The sequence below is a fragment of the Ostrea edulis genome, chromosome 8, assembly GCF_947568905.1.
Source record: "Ostrea edulis chromosome 8, xbOstEdul1.1, whole genome shotgun sequence".
NCBI lineage: Eukaryota > Metazoa > Mollusca > Bivalvia > Ostreida > Ostreidae > Ostrea > Ostrea edulis.
The window spans coordinates 29,273,634-29,295,213 of record NC_079171.1 but is presented as its reverse complement, the minus strand read 5'-3'; the positions used below and the strand labels follow the sequence as shown (position 1 = coordinate 29,295,213).

At 37.2% G+C, this 21,580-nt stretch overlaps 1 protein-coding gene and 1 long non-coding RNA gene across 3 annotated transcripts in view; both read left to right on the top strand.

The window, feature by feature from the left end:
• LOC130049533 (sodium-coupled monocarboxylate transporter 1-like) overlaps positions 1–21,580 on the top strand; it is a 76,060-nt gene that overhangs the window by 1,367 nt on the left and 53,113 nt on the right. For both annotated transcript variants that reach the window (XM_056147322.1, XM_056147321.1), the window contains exon 2: positions 2,106–2,174. In XM_056147322.1, the coding sequence (XP_056003297.1) occupies positions 2,106–2,174 (69 nt within the window). The remainder of the gene's footprint in view (positions 1–2,105; positions 2,175–21,580) is intronic.
• On the top strand, positions 15,600–20,273 carry LOC130049535 (uncharacterized). The gene is made up of 2 exons (XR_008798076.1): positions 15,600–16,613; positions 20,031–20,273. It is a non-coding gene; the product is annotated as an uncharacterized LOC130049535 (long non-coding RNA).

The window sequence follows — 21,580 nt, the reverse complement described above, 5'->3', positions numbered from 1 at the left end:
TGGTGGAAAAGGGAACCCAGATACAATGTACCTGGGTAGAGACCACCGACCTTCCGAAAGTAAACTGGGAAACTTTATCACCTACCGACGAGAGCGGGATTCGAACCCGCGCCGACAGAGGTGAGAAACTGTGTGATTTTGAGCGCGATGCTCTAACCACTCGGCCACGGAGGCCCCTTAACATAGGTAATATGCCGGCATTACAAATGAAACTCGCACGTCTGTCGAGACTTAGAATCGATGGTCATGTCACACAGTAGGCGTTTAGAGGTAAAGACACTTCTGAGGGGTGTTGCTAAAACGCGAAACGGAAGACGGAACAGAATTTAAGAATTGTAATGTAGCTAAGATAACACCACATATTGGGGGGGGGGGGGGGGGAATTATTATGATTAAAATTTTGGGAATTTTTTTTACAAGAGGTAAAACAACTTTATCTAAAAATTCTGCATCATGAATTGATTAAGCGAAGTTAAACGTTTGTATAAGAATTTTATAAAGCGTTTTCAAAGAATTTTGAAATGTCGGCATTGACGGATTTGTTAGCGAGCAGCGACACATATGGGTAGATAATGGAAAGAACACACGTACTTTATATACTCCCCGTGGTAAAACGTCATTAACGCACATTTACATGTAAATGTTCACATAATACCATGTTTGTGTATACTTACCACAGGGAGTGTGGTATGTATATAACAACGACAATTCATGATCTTATTCAATCAACAAGTTAAATATCTTGTGTTTGATATGCTATGTTTTAACTAACAGGGACTTAGTGACCGCAACATTCCATTCCTAAATAGGGCCGACTTCAAGCAATTTATTTCTAAACTAAATACTTGTATCTTAATATTTAGATGAATATTGAGACGACCTTTTAATGCCATTCAAGCATAATTTGTCTGTAAGCCTTTTAGCTATTTCATATCTGTTTAATTCATCATACTATGATCGTAAATTTCACTTTAGTTTTCATTGGTTCTGTTTCAATCTTTCTTTCCCGCTGTATCTCTTCGGGTTCAACACTAATTCGTAGGTACGAACTTTCACATAAATGCATCCCAAAATGGAGCAAACCTTTTATACACACTGGAGTCGTTCGCTTTAAAATTTGATGTGATACATAATTAAATACACGTATTATACCATGTGTAGAACTAAATTACGAATAAATGCAAGTTCAATTAAAGAATGCTGTGTTTGGGAAAAATTATTGGAAAAAATATTTTATTTTTTACAATGTAGTATTCGGAGGGGGGGGGGTACTCATTTGATAAAAAATTCGAGTCTTTTTCAGTATAATTATTGTACCCCCACCGCAACGCGGAAGGGGACATAGAAATACCGGTGTCCGTCCGTCCCACTTAACTTTGTGGACGCAACTCCTCAGTAACCGCTGAACAGATTTTGTTCATATTAAGTAGGATTGTTAGTCACCATGTGTAGTTGATCATATTTCGCTGCCATTTTGTTTCAACAATTTTGACAGGAGTTATGGGACTGCTGAATTTGTACATGCTACACTATAGGAACACTTTGTGGACGCAACTCGGACGAAACCGCTCAATGGATTTTGATCATATTTTGTGGGATTGTTAGTCACCATGCATAGTTGATCATATTGTGCTACCATTTTGATTCGACAAATTTTATAGGAGTTATTGGACTTTTGTGCTTCAACTTTTTTTGCGGCGGTGGGGCACATGGCTACGTGTAGCAATCTTGTTTTTATTTATTAACATTTTTCATGGTAACTTAATGATTTTAAAATATATATGCATTAGTATGAAGTATATGTTAAACGATGGATAATGTGGATGACTTCCCGCTCTCTGTAATTTCTGCTTCTTTTGTTCATGATAAACCTTTTATTTTGCAAAATGTTGACTTTCTCATAACATTATTTCATACGATATTTTCCGTTCCGTTTCGTTTCCCGTTCCGCGTTTTAGCAACACCCGCTTCTGAGTCGTGGTAATCCATATCAGCCAGATATCTCCATATGAACGGTAAGGGGGGCGTAAAACAAATGTAAGAAATATCTATTCAATCTACATTTATTAACTGCTAGAATGAAGTATTTTTTCCCTGTATTTCAGTACGTTGAACTTCGCTTTAAATCTAGAGCAACGCGTTTGACAGTTACTGCCATAAACGCCTTTACAACGGTGGGTATAACACAAACAGTCGACAACAGACCTCAAATCTACCTAAAATTTATGTTCCATGAAAAGAATAGAGATACTCATGTTATCGCCTTGATAAACATATTTTACCAGCATTTGTATATTCTCGTTGCCTTTATAGTAGGTTTATTGAAATGGCATTCGTCACATGTATCCACATGACTTATCTTGACTTCTCAAAATGTCCAACATTTCCCATATATGACATAGATGTTGCAAAGAAGAACTTGCATGTAGTATTTGTTTTCTTATTCCATATATGCATCTATTTCATCACAATATATTTTCATCGAAGCATAACATATTCTATAATATAACGTAAGTAAGAAAACCATGCAAAAGTACGTATCTAATCATTTCCCGTGGGGACTCGGGTTAGAATAGGTCCTCAGTACCCCTTACTTCTCGTAGGAGGCGTCCAAATAAGGTGGTCCTTTGGATGAGAAAACAAAAACAAAAAACGAGGTTCCGAGTCACAGCAGCTATGACACGATAAAGATCCTTCCCTGCTTTAAGGCCGTAAGCACCGAACGAGCATAGCCTACATTTTGCACCCCTTCACCGGTAATGGTATCGTCTCCATATGTGTGAAATATTCACGAGAGGGACGTTAAACTATATACAATTAAACAATCTTCCTTCTCTAGCTTTGAACAAAGATCAAGATGTTTAACACTTCATTTAAGGCGGTGTCGTCTTTATTTCAGTAAAACATTTTCCTCGGAGACCAAAATCAGCATGCTAAGGATGTTCTCTCCTGGTTTGAATTTTTTCAGAAGTACCAAACTTTTTTGATAAACCATTTTAACTGATACATATTTATCCGAAAGACATTTAAAACATAAAAAAGAGTATGTTAGTGTGTACTTTAAAGAATTACAGCCCCTCAAAGTTGCCCCTTTGCTGAAACTTAATTTTTCATGAAAATCACCAATTTTCACAAGAAACACATTATAAAACAAAAATTAAGGACAAAATAATCTTGGCTTTCTTTTATTTTATGAAAATTAAGTATAATTGATTATTTCAATAACTTTTACTTAAAATATATCACCAATTCTACAAAAAATCAAGTATTAACTAGTTCTAATTGTAACGGGAACCGTTACATATGTTCCCCAAACCTCCCCCAATTAAAAAGTGATGTCCTTGTGAATCTATAGCAAAAAATCATTTTATTTTAACTTTTAATTACATGTAGTACGTTCAATATGGTCATTTCAGTACCAAAAAATGAAAGAAAGCGTTGCATATGATTCCGAAATTTTGTTGATGTCGTTCAACAGGCATGTGTATCATATACCCACAGTGTGAATTTCATAACGTTTCCACCAAATACAAGGAAGTTATAGTGATTTTAAAATCGTCCAATCAGAATTCAGCACACGTGCACGCACGTGCTGAGCAGTAATTCTAACCACAGCAATTTGTAAGGAGTACCAAGACACATCTAAACCATTAATATCAATAGAATTTGATGAAAAACAAAAACGTTATCGTCCTTTAAAAATTGAACATTTAAAATACGTTGAACGCGCATGCGCGTGTGTGTTGGCATTTTTTTGTTACACCAATATATAGATACACATATTGTCTACGTATGCTGTGAATATCATCTCATTCGCTTCATAAATAAGAGAGTTACAAACGTTTTAGTATTATCCAATCAAAATGAAGCACACGTGCATGCGCGTGCAAATTGGTAATTTCGACCATGCAAATCAGTTAAGGGTCTCAATATCTACCTATGATACGAATTTCAAGCCATTTCAATGAACAACAAAAAAGTTAGACTGATTCCAAAGTTAGCGTACACATTTTGTAATGCGCGTGCACGCGCATGCGTGCGCGTGTTGACAAAATAACTATTATATTTCATATGTACAAATGATATACTATAATCCTATTTAGGTTTTATATCGCTTCCTTCAATATTCTGATTTTCCATTTTTTGTACCAAAATTGCAATGCACGTGCGCGCGCGTACATGCACGTGCAGACACAATGACTATCACTATGCACATCTACAAACGCTATACTATCATCCTGGAAAGTTTCATATCGATCCCTTTTGTAGTTTCTGAGAACACTACCGGACAAAAAAGTACCGGAGAAAAAGAATAATAACTAGTTCTAATTGTAACGGGGACCGTTACAGATGTTCCCCAAACATTCCCCAATTAAAAAGTGATGTCCTTGTGAATCTATAGGAAAAAATCATTTTATTTTAGCCTTTAATTACATGTAGTACGTTCAATATGGTCATTTCAGTACCAAGAAATGAAAGAAAGCGTTGCACGTGCATACACGCGCACGCGTGTATGATTCCGAATTTCTGTTGATGTTGTTCAACAGGCATTTGTATCATATACCCACAGTATAAATTTCATAACGTTTCCACCAAATATAAGGAAGTTATAGCGATTTTAAAATCGTCCAATCAGAAATCAGCACACGTGCATGCACGTGCTGAGCAGTAATTTTAACCACAGCAATTTGTAAAGAGTACCAAGATACATCTAAACCCCTAATATGAATAGAATTTGATGAAAAACAAAAACGTTATCGTCCTTTAAAAATTGAACATTTAAAAAACGTTGCACGCGCATGCGCGTGTGCGTTGGCATTTTTTGTTACACCAACATATAGATACACATATTGTCTACATATGCTGTGAATATCATCTCATTCGCTTCATAAATAAGATAGTTACAAACGTTTTAGCATTATCCAATCAAAATGAAGCGCACGTGCATGCGCGTGGAAATTGGTAATTTTGACCATGTAAATCAGTTAAGGGTCTCAATATCTACCTATGATATGAATTTCAAGCCATTTCAATGAACAACAAAAAAGTTAGACTGATTCCAAAGTTAGCGTACAAATTTTGTAATGCGCGTGCACGCGCATGCGTGCGCGTGCTGGCAAAATAACTATTATTTTTCATATGTACAAATGATATACTATCATCCTATTTAGGTTTTATATCGCTTACTTCAATATTCTGATTTTCCATTTTTTGTACCAAAATTGCAATGCACGTGCGCGCGCGTGCATGCAAGTGCAAACAAAATGACTATCACTATGCACATCTACAAACGCTATACTATCATCCTGGAAAGTTTCATATCGATCCCTTTTGTAGTTTCTGAGAACACTACCGGACAAAAAAGTACCGGAGAAAAAGAATAATAATAATAATAATAATAAGAAACAGAGTAAAAACAATATGTTCCCAAACTTTGTTTGGGGAACATAATAATAACTAGACACGATCTCGTTGCGAGCAACGAGTAGGTCTTCCGTCCGATTTGTTGATGCGCTCGGAGAAAAAAAAAAAGAAAAGACAAATGAGTCCCAATTTAGTTTCCGACTTTAAGACACTTTAGATATAATAAATTTTTCAAATCATAAGCTTCTGAAGCAAAGTTGCGGTGAAATTCGTTTGAAATTCGACTCTCCAGGCGAGCCATAAGGCCCGCGGGCCTATTTCTTGATGTCATTTGTTAGCCCTCTATAGACTCAACAACTTTAGTTCTATATGTCTTTACAAAATATTTACCTGTAAAAAGTTATTGAGATCGACCGATATCGACAAAAAATCGACTCTACAGGCGAACCATTAGGACCATAGGCCTATTTCTTGATATCAATCGATAGATCTCGATAAACTGAACAACTTTTGTTCAATATGTCCTTACAAAATATTTACCAGTTACAAGTTTTTGAAATCGACTGATATCGACAAAAATCGACTCTACAGGCGAGCCATGAGGCCCACAGACCCATTTTTTGATATTGATCGATAGGTTATGACACATTGAACAACTTTTGTTCAATAATGCTTTTCAAAAAATATGTCATTTTAAAGATATGAGGCGTCAAATATTTACGATTTTGGCCCTTAAAATCTCTAATTACGTAACATATGACCTACTTTTTGATTTGATAAGATCAAGCTCGTTGAGATGAACATTTCCGCTTCTACAACTTATTATAAAATATTAATAGTTTCTGAGATATTCTCAAAAACATTTGGACCCTTCTGAACCCCTAATTTAAAGGGCCAGCCCGTTTTGCTTGATATCGTAAGAAAGGCCTTGTCATTTGAAACATTTTTTGCTCAACAAGTATTTAGAAATTCTTTACCGTTCTCGAGTTATCTCTACAAGAAATATTTAGGGGCCAAACTGTAGCTCCCTAACGGGGCCATATAGGGTAAAAACGAAATATGCATATTGTTCAGATCATCATTCTGAACAACTTTTGTTCTTTATTGCTTTTCAAAATATTTGTCGTTTTCGAGATACAAGGGGTAAAAAATTTATGGTTTTGGCCCTTAAAATCGCCTCCGGTAAAATCGAATCCCCCACAAATCTTCTAAAATGTTTACTCTATCTTGTGTAGAAATTTCAAGACTCTAGCTTCAAAACTAACGGAGGAGATGTGTGGACAACAAGGCCCTTCAAAAAGTCACTAAAAGAGAGATAACTCCTGACCGGAAGTGACGTCAAGCACGAAATTTTGCAAGCAAAGTCTCGTCACCAAAAGACATCTTTCCTGAACATTTCGTGAAAATCGATCGAGAAATGGCTGAGAAAAACGCGTGTACTACCAAGGAAAATAATAATAATAATAATAATAATAATAACTAGAAACTCATTACTAGTAATGAGTAGGTCTTCCGTTAGACCTCTTCCGGTAAAGAGTTTTCTGATCCTCCAAAAACCATTCAAATATATCAGAAAATGTACTTTAACAATAAATGAGAAGTGTATTATCGAATTTTTTACTCATTTCTTGTAACTTCCGGTAATGACCAGAAGTACTATTCAGATGCGTTTTCCTATAAATGACAGCGACTCTTTACTATCTATATTTCCTGAAAATTTCACGTCTCTATCTGAAAGAGTTCTCAACAAAAAGAAGTAGACTAAAGAAAGAAAAAGTAGTAGTTTACTACCGACCGGAAGTCAATTTTGAAAAACAAAATTATCAAAACTTTAGAAGTTGATACTTTTATTATGACATGTGAAAATGATATGAAAGACTTCAAATATAAGCGAGATTTATGGGGACAAAGAGATGAAAAGAAAAAGGTATTTTATCAAGAAACCGGAAGTAGTTGTTTTGACTACCGACGGAGTCAATATTCTTTTGACACTTTCAAAGAGATTTAATAAACTAGTATAGGTTTCAATTGAAAAGAAAAAGTTTGAAATTTGCGATTCTTTCCATCACTTCCGGTGACGACAGGAAGTGACGGTCGACATGTTCAACCCTCTACTGCACGCCTGCAAGGGGAGATTGATCATCCCTGAATAATTGATGAACCTATATTTTACCTTTTCCAAGAAAAATGCTGGACAAAATTCCTTTTGAGAAACAGAAAATCGGCCATATTATCCGACCGGAAGTGAATTTTGTAAAAACAAAAATAATTATAGCAAGGTCATTTCATAAGACATTATTCCTGAAAATTTTAAGAAAAGATGTCCAGCCATCTCTGAGAAATCACTCGAACAAATCGGAAAATCGACAATTTTTCAAATGCTTCCGGTATAGACCGGAAGTGACGGACAAAAAAATTGAATGTATGTGTACAATGGACTAATGTTAGTTGATCAACTCTACAAGTTTCAAGCGTCTATCTATATTCATTATTGAGAAACTGAAAAAACAAGGTTTGAATATGTCCACCCCATATCTCAAGACCGGAAGTGAGAGTTACAAAAATATTTCAATTCACTCTAGACATTTATAGTGTCTATAACATATGTAAAATTCATATCAGTAACTTGTTTTATGACCGAGATTTATGGCACTGAAAAATGAGAGAATGCATAGTCTTTCTTTGATATAACCAGAAGTTGGAGATTCAACTTCCGGTGGGGTTAACATTTTTTTTTAATTAGAACGAGACCTAGTAAACCGATATAGGTTTCAATTTGAAAGAAAAAAGTTTGAAATTTATGATTCTTTAATCACTTCCGGTGACGACCGGAAGTGACGGCCGACATTCTCAACCCCCTACTGCACGCCTACAAAGTGAGATCTATTAACTCTGAAAATTTGGTGACTCTATCTTTTACCGTTTCTGAAAAAAAACGCTTGACAACGAAAACAGCTAATAAGCCGTATTTGCCGACCGGAAGTGAATTTTACAAAAATATTTGACGTTACTCTAGACATTTATAGTGACTATAATATATGTAAAACTCAACTCATTAACTGGTTTCATGACCAAGATTTATGGCACTGAAAAATGAGAGAATTAATAGTCTTTCTTTGATATAACCGGAAGTTGGAGATTCAACTTCCGGTGGGATCAACATTTTTTGAGAATTAGAACTAGACCTAGTAAAACGATATAGGTTTCAATTTGAAAGAAAAAAGTTTGAAATTGATGATTAATTTAATCACTTCCGGTGACGACCGGAAGTGACGGCGACAAAAAATATTACGTGCATGCACCATAGAGAAGATAGATCTGTCATCCCTGAAAGTTTCATTCGATTATCTTTTGTGGTTTTCAAGTTTATCCCCGGACAAAGTTTCTTTCAAAAACCGGAAAATCGGACGTATCTGACGAACGGAGGTGAATTTTGAAAAAATGAAAAAAATGCCTCGAGGTACCATCGTTGTCTATAACCTGTGAAAGTTTCAGGAAAATCCATCCAACGGTTTAGGAGACGAAAGGGAAAAAAATAATAATAATAAACAGTAGAATCACTAGAAGGTCTTCCGTTGGAAACGGAAGACCTTAAGTAGAAACTCATTACTAGTAATGAGTAGGTCTTCCGTTAGACGACTTCCGGTAAAGAGCTTTCTGTTCCTACGAAAACCATTTAAATATATCAGAAAATGTGCCTTAACAATGAATAAGAAATGTATTATCAAACTTTTTACTCCTTTCTCGTAACTTCCGGTAATAACCGGAAGTACTATTATGATGCGTTTTCCTATAAATGACAGCGACTCTTTACTGTCGATATTCCCTGAAAATTTCACGTCTCTATCTGAAAGAGTTCTCAACAAAAAGAAGTAGACTAAAGAAAGAAAAAGTAGTAGGTTACTACCGACCGGAAGTCAATTTTGAAAAACAAAATGATCCAAACTTTAGAAGTTGATACTTTTATTATGACATGTGAAAATCATATGAAAGACTTCAAATATACGCAAGATTTATGGTGACAAAGAGATGAAAAGTAAAAAGGTATTTTATCAAGAAACCGGAAGTAGTTGTTTTGACTACCAACGGAGTCAATATTCTTTTGACACTTTCAAAGAGACTTAATAAACTAGTTTAGGTTTCAATTTACAAGAAAAAGTTTGAAATTTGCGATTCTTTCAATCACTTCCGGTGACGACAGGAAGTGACGGTCGACATGTTCAACCCTCTACTGCACGACTGCAAACGGAGATTTATAATTCCTGAATAATTGATGAACCTATATTTTACCTTTTCCAAGAAAAATGCTGGACAAAATTCCTTTTGAGAAGCAGAAAATCGGCCATATTTTCCGACCGGAAGTGAATTTTGTAAAAACAAAAATAGTTATAGGAAGGTCCTTTCATAAGACATTATTCCTGAAAATTTCAAGAAAATCTATCCACCATCTCTGAGAAATCACTCGAAGAAATCGGAAAATCGACATTTTTCAAATACTTCCGGTATAGACCGGAAGTGACGGACGAAAAAATTGAATGTATGTGTACAATGGACTAATGTTAGTTGATCAACTCTACAAGTTTCAAGCGTCTATCTATATTCATTATTGAGAAACTGAAAAAACAAGGTTTGAATATGTCCACCCCATATCTCACGACCGGAAGTGAATTTTACAAAAATAATTAAATTTACACTAGACATTTATAATGTCTATAACATATGTAACATTCAAATCATTAACTTGTTTTATGACCGAGATTTATGGCACTGAAAAATGAGAGAATGAATAGTTTTTCCTTCATATAACCGGAAGTTGAAGATTCAACTTCCGGTGGGGTCAATAGTTTTTTAGAATTAGAACGAGACCTAATAAACCGATATAGGTTTCAATTTGAAAGAAAAAAGTTTGAAATTTATGATTTATTAATCACTTCCGGTGACGACCGGAAGTGACGGCCGACATTCTTAGCCCGTACTGCACCCCTACAAAGTGAGATCTATTAACTCTGAAATTTTGGTGACTCTATCATTTACCGTTTCTGAGAAAAACGATTGACAACGAAAACAGCTCATAAGCCGTATTTGCCGACCGGAAGTGAATTTTACAAAAATATTTGACGTTACTCTAGACATTTATAGTGACTATAATATATGTAAAACTCAACTCATTAACTAGTTTCATGACCGAGATTTATGGCACTGAAAAATGAGAGAATGAATAGTCTTCCTTTGATATAACCGGAAGTTGGAGATTCAACTTCCGGTGGGGTCAACATTTTTTGAGAATTAGAACGAGATATAGTAAGCCAAAGTAGGTTTCAATTTGAAAGAAAAAAGATTGAAAGTGATGATTTATTTGATCACTTCCGGTGACGACCGGAAGTGACGGCGACAAAAAATATTACGTGCATGCACCATAGAGAAAATAGATCTATCATCCCTGAAAGTTTCATTCGATTATCTTTAGTGGTTTTCAAGTTTACCCCCGGACAAAGTTTCTTTCAAAAACCGGAAAATCGCACGTATCTGACGAACGGAAGTGAATTTTGAAAAAATGAAAAAAAATACCTTGAGGTACCATCGTTCCCTATAACCTGTGAAAGTTTCAGGAAAATCCATCCAACGGTCTCGGAGACGAAAGGGAAAAAAAATAAAATAATAATAATAACTAGATTCGATCTCGTTGCGAGCAACGAGTGGGTCTTCCGTCCAAATTTAGATGTGATTAGATAAGAATTTGACTGACATTTTTGTTCATAAATAATGATACAAATATATCGTCTAGACGTACAATTTAGCTTTGGTAATGTTTTACAAATATTGATCATTTAAATGTTATAAATTAAAGACTCTCTCTACCTCTCGGCAACTAATTAAAGGGGTCAGCTTTTTTTCGAGAAAAAAGTTAATAATCTTATTTACTGCGATACAGATTCGACTGATCAGGCGAGTCATGCCACCCGGAGGCCTATTTTTTTTTTTATATCATTCTAGATATATCTCGCAAAACTGAACAAATTTTTTTCTACATGTCCTATGGAAATTTTCTTAAGAAAAAAGTTATTGATTGCAACATTTATCAGACTGTTAAGGCGAGTCATAAGGCCCGTGGGCCTTTTTCTTGATATCGTTTGAAAGATCTTGCAAACCTGAACAACTTTTGGTCTACATGTTTTATCAAAAGTTTCTCCAGAAAAAAGCTATTGATTGTGACACTAATCAAACTCTTCAGGCGAGCCATGAGGCCTGTTCGCCTTTTTCATGATGTTGTTTGAAACATCTTGCAAAACTGAACAACTTTTGCTTTAGATGTCTCATTAAAAGTTTCTTGACTAAAATGTTATAGATTACAACAATAACCCAAGTGCTCAGATGAGCCATGAGACCCTCAGGCCTATTTATTAACATCGTTAGTTAACCCTTGCGAAACTGAACAACTTTTGTTCAACCTGTCTTGTCAAAAGTTTCTCGAGAAAAAAGTTATTAATGTTATTAATTGTGATACAAATTCGACTGTTCAGGCGAGCCATTTCGCCCTGAGGCCTATTTTTTGATATCATTAAATAGATCTTGCAAACCTGAACAACTTTTATTACACATGTCTTATCAAAAGTTTCGTGAGAAAAAAGTTAATCATTGTAACAGAAACTCAATGGTTCAGGCGAGCCATGAGGCCTATGGGCCCATTTCTTGATATGACACGAAAGATCTTAATAAACTGTACAACTTTTGTTATATATGTCTAAGCAAAATATTTACGAGTAAAAAGTTATGATTCAAAACGTGGAGAAAAATGAGACACTTTTTTAAACTCCATTTTCGACCCCTACCGAGCTTCCATACTAGGCACTTCCGGAAATTTTTAAAACCCAGGTGCACAACTACAACATGTCGTCTAACATCACTGAAAATTTCAGCACTCTAGCTTTTATCGTTTTTGAGTTTTTGTCTGGACAAAATGGTCATCTGAAAATCGATAAAAGGGGGATAACTTCCAACCGGAAGTGATTTTTCAAAAATTGAAACGGCGGTACAAACTTCAAATGGCAACGCATCAATCCTGAAAATTTGAAGCAAATTGATCCATCCATCTCCGAGAAATCTTCTGCACAAAAATCGGTAAGGAGAAAAAAAAGAATAATAATAATAACTAGTGATCCTAATTGTTCGCGAACAATTAGAGGGCTTTCCACCTACAATGATTTAAAAAAACATATTTAAGAATATTTAAGATGATGTACAAAACTCAAAATGACCAAGAAAATTTCATTAATAATTTTCACGATGAGCTTTACCTTTGACCTTCACCTCATTGTGAAGGTCAAAGGTCATCGGTCTTAATGCAAGTGATCCCATGTCTCTATCTATATTAATGTAAAAGCTATAGGCTTAAAAAAATGTTAATCAAGACATTCAGGGGCAATAATTTGTTTATGGGTTTTCGGTTACTTTCGGTTAGCTTATCAATGCTAAAAATACTTTGAAAAACCTTGAAAATGGAAAAAAATTAATTTTGATGATGACCTTGACCTTTGACCTTGACCTCATTTTGAAGGTCAAAGGTCATCGGTCTTAATGCAAGTGGTCCCATGTCTCTATCTATATTAATATAAACGTTATAGGCTTAGATAATGATATTGGAGACTTTCAGGGGCAATAACTATGCTTAAGGGTTTTCGTATCCCTTTGATTATTTTTTCTTTGCAAGAGGGTTTTACTGTGAATTCATTAGCGAAGGTTTCGTGTCTCTATGACTTTCCGTTAAGTAGGAGTAGCGATAACAAGGTTTTCGACGCGAGTCTCCGAAATTCACAGAAGGGTCAGAGTTCAAAGTTGTAATGCATACTATCAAAACCAATCAAGAAGTCAATACTTACCCATATAATATTTCAACGCTATCTTAAGCAGGAAAGAGAGTATAAAAAGTGCTATTTTTTCCTCTTTTCTGATGACCTTGACCTTTAACCTTGACCTAATTTTCAAGGTCATAGGTCACCGATCCTATTCCAGTTGGTCTCATCTTTCTACGACAAACCGTTCTCAAGCTCGACATGTTTTACGAATAAATCACAAAACATAAAGAGGCATTAACTCCCCTTAAGGGACACCGAATCCCTTCATTTGAAATTCTTCGCTTCTACTAATTACCCTCTGTGTTTTAGAAAAGGTTTCATCCTCCTATCATTTACGGTTACAAAGTAGAAGTGCTAACAATGATTTCTGCGAAAGGTCAAATAACTCCGTAAGGGGTCAAAGTTCCATTACGCAGGGTGAACTGTATTCGTTTCTCAAGAAGTACTATATGATGGACTATAAAGTTTTTCGATAAGTCTTAAGACGAAGATTTTTTTTGACGGCAGGAAAATAATAATAAACAGAACAATAACAATAGGACTTTCCACAGAAAGGTGGAAAGCCCTAACTAGATGCGATCTCGTTGCGAGCAACGAGTGGGTCTTCCGTCCAATTTTAGATGTGATGAGATAAGAATTTGACTGAGATTTTCGTTCATAAATAATGATACAAATATATTGTCTAAACGTACAATTTAGCTTCAGTAATGTTTTATAAATATTAATCATTTAAGTGTTATAAATTAAAGACTCTCTGCACCTCTCGGCCACTAATTAAAGAGGTCAGCCTTTTTTCGAGAAAAAAGTTAATAATGTTATTTACTGCGATACAAATTCGACTGATCAGGCGAGTCATGTCGCGCGGAGGCCTATTTTTTTTTTTATATATATATCATTCTAGATATATCTCGCAAAACTGAACAAATTTTTTTCTACATGTCCTATCAAAATTTTCTTGAGAAAAAAGTTATTGATTGCGACATTTATCAGATTGTTTAAGGCGAGTCATAAGGCCCGTGGGCCTTTTTCTTGATGTCTCATTAAAAGTTTCTTGACAAAAATGTTATAGATTGCAACAATAACCCAACTGTTCAGGTGAGCCATGAGACCCGTAGGCCTATTTCTTAACATCGTTAGTTAACGCTTGCGAAACTGAACAACTTTTGTTCTACATATCTTGTCAAAAGTTTCTCGAGAAAAAAGTTATTAATGTTATTAATTGTGATACAAATTCCACTGTTCAGGCGAGCCATGACGTACGGAGGCCTTTTTTTATATCATTAGATAGAACTTGCAAAACTAAACAACTTTTATTCTACATTTTATCAAAATTTCGTGAGGAAAAGGTTAATCATTGTAACAGAAATTCAATGGTTGAGGCGAGCCATGAGGCCCATTTCTGGATACGGCACGAAAGACCTCAATAAACTGTACAACTTTTGTTATATATGTCTAAACAAAATATTTACGAGTATAAAGTTATGCGACATTTATCAGACTGTTAAGGCGAGTCATAAGGCCCGTGGGCCTTTTTCTTGATATCGTTCGAAAGATCTTGCAAAACTGAACAACTTTTGTTACACATGTCTTATCAAAAGATTCTCGAGAAAAAAGTTAGTAATTGTGACACTAACAAACTGTTCAGGCGAGCCATGAGGTCCGTTTGCCTTTTTCATGATGTTGTTGGAAAGATCTTGTAAAACTGAACAACTTTTGTACTACTTGTTTTATCAAAAGATTCTCGAGACAAAAGTTAGTAATTGTGACATTAATCAAACTTTTCAGGCGAGCCATGAGGCCTGTTTGCCTTTTTCATGATGTTGTTCGAAAGATCTTGCAAAACTGAACAACTTTTGTTCTAGATGTCTTATCAAAAGTTTCTTGACAAAAATGTTATAGATTGCAACAATAACCCAACTGTTCAGGTGAGCCATGAGACCTGAAGGCCTATTTCTTAACATCGTTAGTTAACACTTGCTAAACTGAACAACTTTTGTTCTAAGTGTCTTGTCAAAAGTTTCTCGAGAAAAAAGTTATTAATGTTATTAATTGTGATATAAATTGGACTATTCAGGCGAGCCATGACGCCTGGAGGCCTATTTTTTGAAATCATGAGATAGATCTTGCAAAACTGAACAACTTTTATTCTACATGTCTTATCAAAAGTTTCGTGAGAAAAAAGTTAATCATTGTAACAGAAATTCAATGGTTCAGGTGAGCCATGGGGCCCATGGGTCCATTTCTTGCTATGGCACGAAAGATCGCAATAAACTGTACAACTTTTGTTATATATGTCTAAACAAAATATTTACGAGTAAAAAGTTATGATTCAAAACGTGGAGAAAAATGAGACACTTTTTTAAACTCCATTTTCGACCCCTACCGAGCTTCCATACTAGGCACTTCCGGAAATTTTTAAAACCCAGGTGCACAACTACAACATGTCGTCTAACATCACTGAAAATTTCAGCACTCTAGCTTTTATCGTTTTTGAGTTTTTGTCTGGACAAAATGGTCATCTGAAAATCGATAAAAGGGGGATAACTTCCAACCGGAAGTGATTTTTCAAAAATTGAAACGGCGGTACAAACTTCAAATGGCAACGCATCAATCCTGAAAATTTGAAGCAAATTGATCCATCCATCTCCGAGAAATCTTCTGCACAAAAATCGGTAAGGAGAAAAAAAAGAATAATAATAATAACTAGTGATCCTAATTGTTCGCGAACAATTAGAGGGCTTCCCACCTTCTAGCGGTTTTTCAGTAGTGTTGAAATGCTAAAAGCACCCCCACCCTACCCCACCCCACCCTCACCAAAAAAAAAAAATAAAAAAAAATGGATTTGGCTAGAAAAGAAATTCAAATTTGCCGCCTTGAGTGTTGTAGTGTTGGAGATTAAGGCCTTGGTTTCGCACGATAGTACCGGTCAAATATTTGAAAAAAAAGGGTGCGAGTGTTGCATAGCCGGCACATATCAGGTAAAAGTGTAATGGGACTTGTGCAGGTGTTTGGGGTGACTTTAGACCTGTTAGATGTGATATTTGGAGGTGCAAAGAAACCGGATGTGCCATTTTCCTAGATTGTAGTAACTGCTGGTGCATGCTGGGAGTCTATACAAGCCTCATGTTGTCAGATGTTGTGAAGATGCACTGGATTTGACCGTGTGTGTTGTGGATTGTGGAATTGAATATACAGTTTGTAATGGCTCATCCTATGTGTTCTAATTCACGGAGACAATGTCTTTCAGTCATTTCAGCCAAGGAGGCATGCATATACGGATTGATAGGCTTTGACAACAAACAACCAAAATGGCGGCCGGTGAATTAGAAAGTGTCTGAGTGCATGTAGGATATCTGAACGGAGAATAGGAGTACTGCATCCCATCTGATCCTGCAGGTAAGTGTTTATTTGTTTACAATGACAGTCGGGATGGAATGTCAATGAGTTCAACTGTCGAGTAAAGTTGCATCATCATTATAAAAAAAAAAAACTTCGTCTTTATGTTGATGCAGGCAGACAATTGAATCTGGCCTATGTCTTTTCATGAATGTAAATGGAATTCATGTTTGATTGACAAGACAGTCAAGAAATGGAAGAAGTGGGTGTAGGTCAGATGTGTAGGTGTAGGTCAGATTAGCTAGAATCCTGTAATTGTTGCATGGCATGAGACCGGTCAAAATAGTGTATTGAAACAGCTGATCACAATCAGATCACTTGAAGGGTGGGGGATTTCTTCCTTGGGGACGACAGGCGTGATGGGTGGGTTGGCCTTACTCGTGGAGACTGGCCCCTGGATGCGTGACCTTGACCTTTGACCTTGACCCACTTTCAAGGTCAAACCTCAAAAATCCTGTTGTTGGGCATGAAACCGGTCAAAATAGTGTATTATAAACAGCTGATGACAGGCAGATCACTTGAAGGGTGGGGGGTTTCTTCCTTGGGGACGACAGGCGTGATGGGTGGGTTGGCCTTACTCGTGGAGACTGGCCCCTGGATGCTTGACCTTTGACCTTGACCCACTTTCAAGGTCAAACCTCAAAAACCCATGGGGGGAGAAAGTGTGACCTTGACCTTTGACCTTGACCTCATTTTGAAGGTCAGAGAGGTCACGGGGCTTCGTTTAAGTGGTCCCGCATCCCTATCTACATCCGTGAAGAAGTTGTGGGCTCGAACGACGACGTCGGAGACTTTCGGGGGCGAGAACCGTGCTTCGGGGTTCTCGGTTTCCCCCGGTCAACTTCTCTGTGCGAGAGTGTTTCATCTGGAATTCGTCGGCGAAGGTCTCGCCTCTCCACGACTTGCGGTCTAGTGGGAGTAGCGATAACGGGGTTTTCGACGTTAAGTCGCCGCCTTTCGCAGAGCGGTCAAAGTTCAGAGTTGTAATTCAGGATTCCGAGACCGGTCCAGAATTCCATGCTGACCCATGTGATATTTCGATGCTATCTGAAGCGGGAAAGAGCGTATAAAAAGTGCCATTTTCTGGCCATTCTGGATGACCTTGACCTTTGACCTTGACCTACTTTTTCAAGGTCAAGGTCACCCAACCCGTCCCAGTGGGTTCCGTCTCTCTACGACGAAGACTTTAGGAGTCGTCAATTTGTAGGGGACAAATCGCAAAACATGAGGGGGCATTAACTCCCTTTAGGGGACACCGAATCCCTTCATTTGAAATTCTTCGCTTCTACTCATTGACCTCTATGCTTCAGCAAAGGTTTCATCCTCCTATCCTTTACGGTTAAAAAGGAGTAGCGATAACAATGATTTCTGCTAACAGGTCCGATAACTCTGTAAGGGGTCAAAGTTCCATGACGCAGGGTGAAATGTATTCGTTTCTCAAGAAGTGTTCTAGGATGGACTCTAAAGTTTTTCGATAAGTCTTAAGACGAAAATTTTTTTTGACGGCAGGAAAATAATAATAATAATAAACAGAACAATAACAATAGGACTTTCCACAGAAAGGTGGAAAGCCCTAATAACTAGATGCAATCTCGTTGCGAGCAACGAGTGGGTCTTCCGTCCAATTTTAGATGTGATGAGATAAGAATTTGACTGAGATTTTCGTTCATAAATAATGATACAAATATATTGTCTAAACGTACAATTTAGCTTCAGTAATGTTTTATAAATATTAATCATTTAAGTGTTATAAATTAAAGACTCTCTGCACCTCTCGGCCACTAATTAAAGAGGTCAGCCTTTTTTCGAGAAAAAAGTTAATAATGTTATTTACTGCGATACAAATTCGACTGATCAGGCGAGTCATGTCGCGCGGAGTCCTATTTTTTTTTTATATATATATATCATTCTAGATATATCTCGCAAAACTGAACAAATTTTTTTCTACATGTCCTATCAAAATTTTCTTGAGAAAAAAGTTATTGATTGCGACATTTATCAGATTGTTTAAGGCGAGTCATAAGGCCCGTGGGCCTTTTTCTTGATGTCTCATTAAAAGTTTCTTGACAAAAATGTTATAGATTGCAACAATAACCCAACTGTTCAGGTGAGCCATGAGACCCGTAGGCCTATTTCTTAACATCGTTAGTTAACGCTTGCGAAACTGAACAACTTTTGTTCTACATGTCTTGTCAAAAGTTTCTCGAGAAAAAAGTTATTAATGTTTTTAATTGTGATACAAATTCCACTGTTCAGGCGAGCCATGACGTACGGAGGCCTTTTTTTATATCATTAGATAGAACTTGCAAAACTAAACAACTTTTATTCTACATTTTATCAAAATTTCGTGAGGAAAAGGTTAATCATTGTAACAGAAATTCAATGGTTGAGGCGAGCCATGAGGCCCATTTCTGGATACGGCACGAAAGACCTCAATAAACTGTACAACTTTTGTTATATATGTCTAAACAAAATATTTACGAGTAAAAAGTTATGATTCAAAACGTGGAGAAAAATGAGACACTTTTTTAAACTCCATTTTCGACCCCTACCGAGCTTCCATACTAGGCACTTCCGGAAATTTTTAAAACCCAGGTGCACAACTACAACATGTCGTCTAACATCACTGAAAATTTCAGCACTCTAGCTTTTATCGTTTTTGAGTTTTTGTCTGGACAAAATGGTCATCTGAAAATCGATAAAAGGGGGATAACTTCCAACCGGAAGTGATTTTTCAAAAATTGAAACGGCGGTACAAACTTCAAATGGCAACGCATCAATCCTGAAAATTTGAAGCAAATTGATCCATCCATCTCCGAGAAATCTTCTGCACAAAAATCGGTAAGGAGAAAAAAAAAGAATAATAATAATAACTAGTGATCCTAATTGTTCGCGAACAATTAGAGGGCTTCCCACCTTCTAGCGGTTTTTCAGTAGTGTTGAAATGCTAAAAGCACCCCCACCCTACCCCACCCCACCCTCACCAAAAAAAAAAAATAAAAAAAAATGGATTTGGCTAGAAAAGAAATTCAAATTTGCCGCCTTGAGTGTTGTAGTGTTGGAGATTAAGGCCTTGGTTTCGCACGATAGTACCGGTCAAATATTTGAAAAAAAAGGGTGCGAGTGTTGCATAGCCGGCACATATCAGGTAAAAGTGTAATGGGACTTGTGCAGGTGTTTGGGGTGACTTTAGACCTGTTAGATGTGATATTTGGAGGTGCAAAGAAACCGGATGTGCCATTTTCCTAGATTGTAGTAACTGCTGGTGCATGCTGGGAGTCTATACAAGCCTCATGTTGTCAGATGTTGTGAAGATGCACTGGATTTGACCGTGTGTGTTGTGGATTGTGGAATTGAATATACAGTTTGTAATGGCTCATCCTATGTGTTCTAATTCACGGAGACAATGTCTTTCAGTCATTTCAGCCAAGGAGGCATGCATATACGGATTGATAGGCTTTGACAACAAACAACCAAAATGGCGGCCGGTGAATTAGAAAGTGTCTGAGTGCATGTAGGATATCTGAACGGAGAATAGGAGTACTGCATCCCATCTGATCCTGCAGGTAAGTGTTTATTTGTTTACAATGACAGTCGGGATGGAATGTCAATGAGTTCAACTGTCGAGTAAAGTTGCATCATCATTATAAAAAAAAAAAACTTCGTCTTTATGTTGATGCAGGCAGACAATTGAATCTGGCCTATGTCTTTTCATGAATGTAAATGGAATTCATGTTTGATTGACAAGACAGTCAAGAAATGGAAGAAGTGGGTGTAGGTCAGATGTGTAGGTGTAGGTCAGATTAGCTAGAATCCTGTAATTGTTGCATGGCATGAGACCGGTCAAAATAGTGTATTGAAACAGCTGATCACAATCAGATCACTTGAAGGGTGGGGGATTTCTTCCTTGGGGACGACAGGCGTGATGGGTGGGTTGGCCTTACTCGTGGAGACTGGCCCCTGGATGCGTGACCTTGACCTTTGACCTTGACCCACTTTCAAGGTCAAACCTCAAAAATCCTGTTGTTGGGCATGAAACCGGTCAAAATAGTGTATTATAAACAGCTGATGACAGGCAGATCACTTGAAGGGTGGGGGGTTTCTTCCTTGGGGACGACAGGCGTGATGGGTGGGTTGGCCTTACTCGTGGAGACTGGCCCCTGGATGCTTGACCTTTGACCTTGACCCACTTTCAAGGTCAAACCTCAAAAACCCATGGGGGGAGAAAGTGTGACCTTGACCTTTGACCTTGACCTCATTTTGAAGGTCAGAGAGGTCACGGGGCTTCGTTTAAGTGGTCCCGCATCCCTATCTACATCCGTGAAGAAGTTGTGGGCTCGAACGACGACGTCGGAGACTTTCGGGGGCGAGAACCGTGCTTCGGGGTTCTCGGTTTCCCCCGGTCAACTTCTCTGTGCGAGAGTGTTTCATCTGGAATTCGTCGGCGAAGGTCTCGCCTCTCCACGACTTGCGGTCTAGTGGGAGTAGCGATAACGGGGTTTTCGACGTTAAGTCGCCGCCTTTCGCAGAGCGGTCAAAGTTCAGAGTTGTAATTCAGGATTCCGAGACCGGTCCAGAATTCCATGCTGACCCATGTGATATTTCGATGCTATCTGAAGCGGGAAAGAGCGTATAAAAAGTGCCATTTTCTGGCCATTCTGGATGACCTTGACCTTTGACCTTGACCTACTTTTTCAAGGTCAAGGTCACCCAACCCGTCCCAGTGGGTTCCGTCTCTCTACGACGAAGACTTTAGGAGTCGTCAATTTGTAGGGGACAAATCGCAAAACATGAGGGGGCATTAACTCCCTTTAGGGGACACCGAATCCCTTCATTTGAAATTCTTCGCTTCTACTCATTGACCTCTATGCTTCAGCAAAGGTTTCATCCTCCTATCCTTTACGGTTAAAAAGGAGTAGCGATAACAATGATTTCTGCTAACAGGTCCGATAACTCTGTAAGGGGTC